General features: G+C 42.3%; 1 protein-coding gene across 1 annotated transcript in view; it reads right to left on the bottom strand.

Moving 5' to 3' along the window:
- Window positions 1-11746, bottom strand: part of rrp36 (ribosomal RNA processing 36) — a 36767-nt gene that overhangs the window by 8396 nt on the left and 16625 nt on the right. Inside the window, exon 6 of the mRNA XM_037690630.1 lies at window positions 1921-2038. Within this exon, the coding sequence (XP_037546558.1) occupies window positions 1921-2038 (118 nt within the window). The remainder of the gene's footprint in view (window positions 1-1920; window positions 2039-11746) is intronic.

Raw genomic sequence — 11746 nt, 5'->3', positions numbered from 1 at the left:
TATATATATATATATATATACTGGTATATACTAACCCAACATACATCTACTGTACATAGTATATCAGTTACAAACTATTTCTGTAGAGGGGAGAATTCAACATTTAGTCATTTTAAATGTAGTTTTTAATTCAACATTAGACTCCATGTGCATTAGTCTTGTATTAAGTTTGCCTTCTTTTTCATACAAAATGTGCACCCCACAAACAGATTCTAAATATTAAGAATTAACATGAATTTGAACTTCTACAGGAGGAGCTGCAACAAGTTTCACACTTGTGGAACACCCACATCATCCGCCACAGCAGAAATGCAGTGGCTCCAAGTGGACGTCCAATTCTTATGTACACCATCCCACATCTATTTGGTGGACAAGAACATTTGGTGGACGTCTCCCAGGAGGCAGTGGAAGCTTGTAAACAGGAATGTCAACAAAGGGGACATTATCCTTGTGATGAAACAGTGTTCAACTTGTGTTGCCATATAACGTCAGATAACTTCTTGCTCTCACCAACCACAGCAGATGAAGCCATAGAGCTATATATCTTTCTGAGAACTTACATACTTAAAGCCTTATAAGCTGCAAGTGTCCTGTAGCATTAAGATGTGGTTAAGATGGGGCGTCTTCATCGCCTTGATGACTCAAGACAAGACAGAGGAGCTCCCAGTGTTGCTGCCATGAGAAAGTCGTGCAAGCCTGAACCAATAAACTGCTGTGAAATCTGGAAGGTATGAAACTAAAGGAAAAGGAGGTGGACCAATTGATGATAGTGGCCTTTCAACTGCATGCTAACTTTTAGCTAAATATGAGCTGATGACTTAGAGGCTTGCACAGCTAAGTTATAGGGAACATCATGAATATGACAGCATCATCTAAAAAAGGTTAAGTCAGGTCCTCAAGACGTTCAAAAAACAAACAAACAAAAAACAACTGTAGAAACATTTCGTCTTTCATCCGAAAGACTTCCTCAGTCTGAGGTGCTGTATTCAGCTCAGTCTTATAAATAGCACCTTCTCAAAGTGGATCAACCAGTTTGCTGCTGACAACCAAAACCAGCTGCTCACGTGATCAAGAGTCCTGGCCTGATGATGTTACTCTTTCTTCATGCCCTTGATGTGTATGCTCAGATTTGTTTAGAACATGCACATTTATGAGGAAAGCAAGTCTCAAAAGATCAACACCATCAGGCCAGGACTCTGCGGTCTACACTCATCTCCAGGCCAGCGGTCACTCTTTCAGGGATGAAGATGTTCACATCCTGGATAGAGAGGAACAATGGTTTGAGAGAGGAGTAAAGGAGGCCATCTTTGTGAAAAGAAATCGTCCATCATTAAACAGGGGCGGAGCCTCCAGGTTCAACTGTCCCCCTCTTACAATGCTGTGATTGCTAGTATCACTCAGCCCTCTGTGAACAGTAAACAGCCATCAGGTGCTAATGATCCATTGTTAGGCTGATGGTCCTTCTTGAGCATGTGATCAGCTGGTTTTGGTTGTCAGCAGCAAAACTGGTTGATCCACTCTGAGATGGTGCTATTTAAGAGACTGAGCTGAATACAGCTCCTCAGACTGAGGAAGTCTCTCGGATGAGAGACGAAACGTTTCTACATTTTTTTGTTTTGTTTTTGTGAATGTCCAGAGGACCAGATTTAACTTTTTTAGACCATCGTCTATCATTTCTACCGTGTACCGTATATATCGTGCTTCCTAATTCTGACTTTCACAAGCACACAAGAATCTCACCGTCTCAACATGGAGCTAAACGTATTCATAGGTGGTGATATTAAACTTTAAGGAGTAATAGTGTGGTCCACAAGGTTCACTTCTTGATCGGTGTTGAAGATCACCACAACACAAGATATAAATAACAAGTTGGAGCAACTCCTTTGGGGCACAACAGTTTGTAAAAGAACTTGCTCTTACATTTTTTGAGGAAGAACGGACGATCTCCGTGATGGGCCCGTTCTCTCTGCTGTCTCTTGAACTCCAGCTCTCTCTCCCTCTGCTGCTCTCGGCTCAGTCTCGCTCGCTCCTGGTTCTCCTGCACAAAGTCACAGCCAAAGCATTTAAAAACTCAACTCTTTCATGTACCGATCAACCGCAACATTAAAACCCCTTGGAGCAGAAGATTTTTTGCAATGTAACCTGATGCTATAATCATTAAGTTTTTTCCCCCCTCATTACTTTTTAATAACAATTAACATAATTTAATAAACATTTTGTAAAACTAATAAATACAAGTGGTGTAACGGTACACGTGGGTGTATTGAACCGTTTCGGTACAGCATGTTCGGTTCGGTCCAAGTGCGTACTGTTTTGGTTATTTTTTTCACTCATTCAATTTTATTAATGAGAGTTTATGCGTTGTGGAACTAAAGTTCCAAAGCGTGTTTCAGCACGGCACTATTATCTTGCAGCACGTGTAGCAATGGCAGCCTATCAGGCAACGAACAAGCCATCTCGTTGCGGTCTCCAGTTTGGGAACATTATGTCTTTCTTGTTAATAGACAAGTGAACAAATCCAAAGCTGTGTCGATGTTGTTTCACGGAGTGTGGATCTGCTGCAGACGACACGTCTAACTTGATAACGCACTTGAAACGGCATCATCTGAATGTGAACGTAGCGTGATGCAAAGAGCGATAGCAGCATTTAAACAACTTTTATCAGGTAATTCAGATCGGTCCAGAGCAATAACACAAGCTGTAGGAGTTTTTAAAGCTCTGGATCTATGTCTGAATGTTGTTGAATGTGCCGGCTTTAAGCATATGATTAAAGTTCTTGAGCCCCGCTACAACATCCATCACATCAACACTTCAGCCAAAAAGTCGTAGCAGCACTTTATGAAAAAGCCAAAAATGATCTTGTCAACATTGTCGTGTTGAAATGTGAAGCTTCGGCTCAGTCTGAGGTCCAGAACACAGTGAAACACGTTTTCATTGAAGATACAGTAGCTCTGTACTTTGCTCCATTCAGTGTTCTCTCAACCCCGACCAGTCCATGCTGCCACCACCAAGCTTGACTGCAGGACAAGTGATGAGCAGTGCCCGTCTCCTCCAGATAGAATAATTAGAAGTGAGACCAAACAGAACCATATTGGTTTCATCAGACCAGATAATCTTGTTCTTTACAGCCTGAGAGCCATTCAAGCAGCTTTCCAGTGTTTTATCCAAAGAAGACGTTTTCACTGAGACACTGCTGTAGAATGAACATATGCTGATATATATTCATAAATTAAACGGATTCTTTCATTTTTCTGGACTGTATAATGTACGTGCATTGAATAATTAAAAATGTGGACGGAAACGTTAATTATCTTTGACTCACCAACGACAGTGGGTCATTTATTAACAGAATCAAGTTTAACACATCACACATTTACATTAATTGGCAAAAATTGAAAATAACAACAGCTTATTTAGCAAGTTTTACGAGGAGTAAACAATACGGCGATGGTTGAAAACCTTGCTTCCAGCTTCGCACAGACATTAACCACACGGCGGTGGTTGAAAAACTTTGCTTCAGACATTTCTAAAAAATATCTGGAATGATTTGCTAGCAGGATAAAAGAATTTTAAAGATGGAAAATGAAGTTTATCTGGAGAGAGGTGGGTGAGGGAATTTGTCTGTTTTAACCAGGACAGCACGCTCCTTTGGACCAGCTTAACCCAACGGTACACTTTGGTTGAAGATCGACTTTTTACCTTTCTGAAGATATGTCAGTTCCGGCGTAAAGTTCCACTTCAAGCCACTTTTCAGCGTCACCGTAAGGACAGTAGGGAACCGTTCGGAGTCGTGAGATCATCCAGAACAGACTTCATAATTCCTCTGAACTTCTCTCGTCCAGCTTAGTTGCAGATGTCCTGAGCATGCTGCATTCCAGCATTCTGCATTCCAGCATTCTGCATTCCAGCATTCTGCATTCCAGCATTCTGGACTCTGGAACTGCCGAGTTTCAGAACTGCAGAACTGCTCGAGCTCCTGCAGAACTTCTTCATCTACCGTGAACTAGGAAGTGTTGCACCTTTTAAAAGGGCTCACTTCCGGTTCATTTGAGAACTTTCTGATTGGTCGATGGACCAAAACAGAGGTGTGTTTTGTGATGTAAGGTGTTATTAAAAAGTCAAGGAAAAAGATTAAGATTGTTTAAGAACAGACAAAAGATATCATGAAGAACTCAGACTTCGTGGAGTCACTTCTCCAGTATCTTGCTGTAAAAGTTAAACATGACATTTCTTTTTCAGTAAACTTGCAGTTGACCGAAACTTGAACTTTGACCAACTTACACAACTTGCTCACTGAAGACAGAAAATCAGACAATGCATCATTAACCTGATTTCTTCTTTGAATGAGGATTAAAAATCGTTATTACTGTTTCACAGTTGATTTAAAAATGAGTAGTTCACTTCAACATTTAAACATTGTTTGAACTAACACAATTTGATTATCAAACATTTGTAAAATAGTAATGATAATCGAAAGTAGTGTTCTTTCACTTGATTAATTCAAGAAAGAAAGTCTCAGGATGGGTCAACCTGTATTTCTGTATTCAAATCAATGAAATGACAGTTTCTGTCCCATAAGGTCCTTAAGGTCAGGACTTGACCCCAGGCCTAGTTCACTACACTGCCATAAAGCCCAGATTAGTGTAGGTCTGCAGTTCTGGTTGTTCTTCTGGAACCTAGTCCCATCTCCACACAGGATCTCCGATGCTCGGTCCTAGTGCATCATCAGGTTCTTTGTCATCTCTCTTACCAAGGCCCTTCTCCCTCAAGTGGTCAGTGTGGCGACCAGATCTAGGAAGGATCCTGGTTGTGCCAAACCTCTCCTAGTTGAGAACAAGAGTATGCCAATGTCCCCCATCACTGAGGGATTTGAATAGTAAATGTTTGTAGTTTCTGAGATGAGTGTTTTCCTGAACTAGAACTGAACAGGGAATGCAAGTCAACCTTAGTGTTTTTGGTGCAAGCTATTCAAGTAGTAGGATCCAACAATTTTCAGTCAGGTCATCTGGACAGTTTCTTTTTTTTTGGTCCTGAAACATTTCACCTTCCACCAAGGCTTCATCAGTCAAGGAAATGCACAACACAAAACTGATTCTTCCCCCAACAGCTTACTCCAAAGTGGAACAAACCAATTATGTTGGTGCTAAGATGGTCTCTTTGGCATGCCCCCTCCTCCAGCGCCGGCCCTCTCCTTCGTCGACAGTCATGTAAAACTGGTTCAAAACCAACAAAGTCCATGCTCAATAATCCAGGTATACAATCTCGACAGTTTCTTTTTTTGTGTGCTGAAACGTTTCACCAATTTAGTCTGAGTTAATGTCAAACAGTAAACTGTTCAGATGACCTAACTGAGTTGGATTGTATACCTGGATTATTGAGCATGGACTATGTTGGTAGTTTATTATTTTTTCTTGATCAAGGTGGAGAGTGAAGGACCTTGGAAAGCGAAGGGAGCAATTTTATCCACCACCAGCTGCAATGGCAGAGCCAGGGGGTGACCAATTGTGGCCTTGGCCACCACCGATTAATCTTTGACCACTGCACTGGCGCCATTGCTTATTTTTCAAGCTATCAAGCTCACAAGGTTTACATGTAAATGGCAGCGACCATCTTGGATTTTGATGTGGCAATAGTTTTCAAAAATAACAATTCTTATGCCTATATTCACCCATACACCAAAATGGAAGTTGGTACCTCACTTGTTTTTTAAATGATCATGCTCACAACATTCATGGACAGAAGGAGGGTAATCCAACTCCCCCTTTTCACTCCACAGTTGGGGAACAATTATGAGTGTCCACTGAGCTCTGAGAATGAATGCACTAGAGATTTTCCTTTCCACTGTTGTCTCTGTGCTTGCTCAAGATGGGAGACAACTTCTGTTGTGATTTGGCGCTACATAAATAAACAGAATTGCATTGAAGTGAGAAACCTATAGTTCATCCATCCATTATCTTTACCCACTTCTTCCTTTTTGGGAAGAAGCCCTTCACCATACATGACTGACTATTTAAACAATGAACAGGAAAAGCGTTTGATACTTGACAACACACTTGATAACTTTATGGTGAATAGTGGAGGATAGAAAATGTGAATGCACGTTATGAAAACTGTTCTTATGACCAGTGCACCACTTGTAAACCTACTGTGGGACTACAAATAGCAAGGATTTGATTAGCTTAGGTTCATGGTTGCCAACAGCCACACTAAATCAACAAGCACCACTCCACTCGCGCCACATTTTCTTAGATTCTTGGGAGTGGACAAAGCTCAAAAGTTTTCAGTCATTATATGAGTTATCGGCGGCCACCTTCCCTTCACAATACAGGTATTGGCGCAAGCCAAAATTTCCATATCGGTCGGGCTCCAATCATATACCCTGCAGAGCAAATTTATTATAAATTTACGGTATAAAACACATCTGCTGTCAAGAAGTAAACCAATCTCCTTACCTTTGTTGTGAGAACATGTAACTAAGGTTAGGGAGGAAACAGAAAAGGTCTCTAAATGCTCAGACACAAACTGTTCCATCTTCAAAAAGACTCCCAAGTAGAACAAACAGGTGAAAGGACAATGGTTACGAATTGTAACCACAGATTCTATGAATGGTGGGTGCAGCCCTTTAAGCCACACCCCCTACTTGGTGTAACCCTGTGCGCAGCGCACCAACACTGAAAACTCAAGTCCACGCCCACCCACTGTGTGGGCCCCACCTTAGACCGAATAAATAGCATGCTAGTTCATGGCTCGACTCCCAAATAGCTATTTTTTCTTCAGCCACCTGGGAGCCAGTGAGGCCCAGAGCTTCAAGGGCTGCACCCACAATTCATAGAATCTGTGGTTACAATTCGTAACCTACGTTCTATTTCATAGTGGGTTTGCCCTTTAAGCCACGCCCTAGTGGGTTAAAGGCAAAGCAGAATCTATTCCAAGCCTCACTGGATCCGTCCGAACGCAAGAGTGCATAACCAGAATAAACTGCTTAACACATGATCTGACTAATCCCTCTGTCGTGACTATGTGCAGTTAACTGAAGCACCTGATTCATTCATTCATTCAAGTTTATTTGAACAAGGACAGCACATTAAACAATGTTACATGTTAAAAACGAAGCAACCGTTGCTTTGTACAAAGGTTTTCTAGCCACAGGCTAATTTGCAACCCCAGTCCTTGGTTGGACTTTTATATAAAAACGGCTAAAATAAAATTAAAATTTAATTAAAATTAAAATGTAATTAAAACTAAACAGTTTCTTCACACACATGCCTGCTCCTCCATCCCCATGGGACTCAGTGTTCACAGATTTGGTTTTGTTTCAACCATTTTTTCACCTTGGAATCAAAAACTCTAAGATCTGTTAATGTTTTTATTGCTGATGGTCAACTGTTCCAGATATGAGGGCCTTTAAATGAGAAGGAACATTGACCAAATGATGTTTTGTATTTTGCAGGTTTGCGTCTCCACCAACTGCACCTCTTGTTGCAACTCCTGTGCTGCTGACTTTTAAAATCATTCTGCTCACCAGCTCTGGGACGAGACCATTAATGCATTTAAAAGTCAATTTTAAACAAGAATACTTTAAAAAATTGTCAAAGCTTGAGAAATTATATTTCTCCAGTATTTTACAGTGGTGCCACTTCATTGGTTTTTGGTCTAAAACTTTCAATGCTTGTGAATACATCATCCTGATAGGTTTTAAAGCTGATTGAGTTGCTTGGCTCCAGTGACACAGTTTGAGAAATAAGACAGAATCATGGCATGTAGGTACAGCTGAGCAGATTTTCCACATAAACATGATCTTATAGGACAAAAACAATTTGGGTTTGTCTTAATGGTTTTAAACACTTTCCTAATGTGAGCCTCAAAGTTAAGATGAGAATCTAGAATGACACCCAGATATTTAAACTCATCCACTTTTTGGATTTCCTTTTGATCAATCACAATTGAAAAGTTACAGACTTGACGCTGGATAGTGAAACACATGGACACTGTTTTATTGCAGTTCAGAGTCAAACAGTGAATCTTAAACCACCGAGACACTCCCTCCACTCCCTGTTCAGTAACTCTGCTGCCTGTTGTGGAGTCTTTGCAGATACATATATGATGGCGTCATCTGCATACATCTGACATTTGACGTAGTTGCAACTGTCCGGTAAGTCGTCGATGTATAAACAGAAAAGCAACAGACCTAAGATGGAACCCTGTGGAACTCCCACTGTATATTTTTGGGGGCTAGATTTCATTCCATTAACTTTGATGCACTCTTTTCTAGTTTTTAGATATGAGCTAAACCAACTGATAGCTAACTGGGAGAAGTTATACTTTTTAAGTTTATGTAGGAGCTTGTCATGATTCACTGTATCAAAGGCTTTTCTCAAGTCCAGGAACATGGCTACAACTACCTTACCATCATCTAAAGATCTTTTAATATTGTCTGTAAGGTAGGAGGTAGCCAGTTCTGTTGAATGACCAGAACGAAACCCAAACTGGACAAAGAAGCTGGATTTTATCTAAATAACTAATAAGCTGCTCTGCTACTGCTTTTTCCATCACTTTGGATATTGCTGGTAAAATACTTATCGGTCTATAATTACTAACTTGCTTGGAGTCGCCAGATTTCAAAATAAGAGTTATCAGTCCTGTTTTGAAGGTATCAGGAAATTGCCCTTTTGTAAAAGATAAGTTTATTAAGTGGGTTATAAGGTTTGACAAAACAGTATGTTTCTTTATAAGCTCTGTATCCGTCCCAAAAACATCTTTAGCTTCCGATGTCTTTAACTGATTAATTATATGCTGAGTTTTACAAAGTCTGATCTTGTTAAAAGTAAAAGGAACAGTTGTACCAATAACTGAACACTCTGTTGGATCTATGGGATTAAAATTTATTGCCAATTCTTCTACTGATTTAATAAAATAATCATTAAAAGCATTTGCCATTATTGTAGGGTCTGATATTGTGTCCCTTAATGTTCAAACCTTTTTTTCTGATTTATATCTTTTTTCGTAAGTTTGTTGATATGTGACCAAAGAGAAGAACTCCGGCCTCCTGAGTAAATGTCGTCACAGACACGTGTTCCTTAACACAACTGACAACTGAGTACTCAGATTACTCACATATTTTAAATGTGAAAAGGAAAGGGAAAAGATGAGCACAACTGTGAGATCATTCTGATAGAGCTCTGAGAAACGAATGTGACAGAAACAACTTAGAGACATCACGCAGGTTAAAAACGGATGAAAGAAGTCGGTGTCTTTATGATTTTCAGCTGAGTAAACAGTCATTAAAGTGAAAACAGGATTTCATGATAAAGCTGGCACCGTTTATTTTATTATTTTTTTTAATCTTCAACGTTAAAATATATATATATATATTATTTTTTTATGACCAGCTCTGCTGGTCTCACACGATCCTCTCGTCCGGAGACAGGACGGGCAGGCTCATCTTCCCAGCTCCGAGCTCAGCTGGTGAATTCGCAGAGGCCGTTATCAGACCCCAGCCTCGCGTAATCATGAAGACCCGACCCGCGCAGACAGGCGGACAGAGACGGGTCTGCGACGAACGGTGGAAGCGATTAAAAAAAAAAAACATTTTATGTGTAAAAAAAATAGTAATTTTTAAATCGCTTCAGCAATTTTTTAAAACATTTTTTGTATAAAAACAAAATATTATTTTATTTAAAAATCGCTTCCAGCGTCCGTCCCAGACTGTCCAGTCCGCCTGACTGCCAGGCGGGATCGGGATTCGGCCTTCATGATTACGCGCAGCTGAGGTCTTGCAACGTCCATCTGCGAGTCACCATCTCCAGCTTCGCAGTTACCAGTGGAGCTCTGAGCACACAAGGCTGGTATCTGGAACCCGTGCCTCCGAGTCGGCACATCGAAGGATCTTCCGCGGTGACCAGCGGAACTCGGAGCCGGGGAGATGACGTCCTGCCCGGCCTGGCGCTCCGAGTCTCCGTGGGGAGGACCGGGGTACACCAGCAGAGCTCCATCCAGCTTGCTCTGAATTATGTCGTTGGCCACCAAGCACAAAAAACGCCAGCACGTCAGCATTAGACCAAGATGTTGTCAGTATTGTTTTTAAAATCTTTAAAATAAGTCCAGCCGCTGCTCTAGTCCGAGAAATTGCAAATGGCGGATCATTGTTTTGAAAAGTTTCTGAAGGATCCAGTGACTCTGCCCCCGACCAATCAGTGACCGACAGTGTTCTGACGTCACGTTTTAGTACCTCTTCGTTCAGGTTAGAACCACAGAGCCAAGGGTACTGAAAATAGTAAAAGGTGCTAAGTACCGGTACTAATGGAAAAGCCTCAGAACCGTGCCAAGTAGGGTCCAGTCGGCCCGTACGGTGCTAATGGAAAAGGGGCATTAACGTTCCCGTTCAGTGGACAAGCCCAAAGGCACTGTCCTGTCACCGGAGGGATCCTGATCACTCCTCTCGCCTGTAAGAGCGCATCCTCCTGCCAAGGCAGTTTCCAAGGTACACTCGTCAGCTGATGAGAGCACCAAAAACCACCGAGCGCCTGTGCGTTCTGGGGTGATCATGATCAGGAGTACCTTCAACTGTTCCTCCCAGACCCACTCCAAAAGTTGTCCTATTAGCAGGGTTGGAGAAAAAGCATAAATTAACATCTAGAGTCATGGTTTGTGTGTCAACACATTCATCCCAAGTGGGGGCTCGTCCTGTGGATTCAGGGAGAAAAACAGCTTGCACTGAGTGTTTTCCCTGGCGGCCATTAGATCCACATTCGCCTTGCCGAATCTGGACCAAATCTGAAGAGTCAGGTCCGGGTTGAGGCACCAATCTTTCTCCTGAAGTCTGCCTCTGGACATGATATCGGCGCACCTGTTTAGCACCCCGGGTATGTAAACAGCTCTGATGGAGTGGAGATGCTTGTGTGTCCAGCAGAGCAACTCTCTGGCAGCATGGACGCAGTGAACGCTCCCATGGTGATTTATGTAGGCTGCTGTGGTTCTGTCGTCCGTGTGTACCATCACGTGATGATCCCGTAGCAGTGGGGCAAAGTGTTTGATTACTTTCCCCATGGTAATCAACTCCAACATGTTTATGTGGAGAGATGTGTGAGAAAGCCATGTTCCACCCACTGTCTGGGACAGACACGTCCCCGCTCAACCCGAGAGGGACGCGTCTGTGAACACGGAAATGAATGGCGTCACTCTGCCCAGGAAACCCCTTTCAGGAGATTCTGAGGGTTTTCCCTGTGACTCAGGTCCACTCCCACTGATGGGGGAGCAGTAATCATTCAAAACTTGTGGTGAGAGGGGTCGATACATTGACAATTGAACCATCTCTGAATCTTCCTGAGGAGTAAACCTAGCGGGACAAAATGAGCCGCTGACATCATCCCGAGCAGCCTCACAAATGCCAGTGCAGTTGCCAGTTTCTAGACCCCAACTTGTCGGAGCAATGACGTCAGGGTCTCCCTCTTCTGGTGTGACAGGCAGGTTGTCATGGTGACTGAGTTCAGGTTCACTCCCAGATACGTGATGAGCAGGGAGGGGATCGTTGAGCATTTTTCCCAATTTATCGTGAAACCCAGATGAGATAAATATGACACCAGAGTGCTCGTATGGGTCTCTGCTTCCTCTCTGGACAGGGTCAGGAGAAGCATATCATCCAGATAAAAAAGAACCCTCATCCCTGTCATGCGCAGTGGATGCAGTGCCGTTTTCATGCACGTCGAGAACATGCGCGGGGCAAGGGAATAGCCGAAGGGGAGCCGGT

Source organism: Nematolebias whitei, chromosome 16, assembly GCF_014905685.2.
Source record: "Nematolebias whitei isolate Nwh7 chromosome 16, NemWhi1, whole genome shotgun sequence".
In the NCBI taxonomy this organism is placed as follows: domain Eukaryota; kingdom Metazoa; phylum Chordata; class Actinopteri; order Cyprinodontiformes; family Rivulidae; genus Nematolebias; species Nematolebias whitei.
The sequence above is the reverse complement of the archived record's forward strand: the minus strand, read 5'-3'. Positions and strand labels throughout refer to the sequence as shown.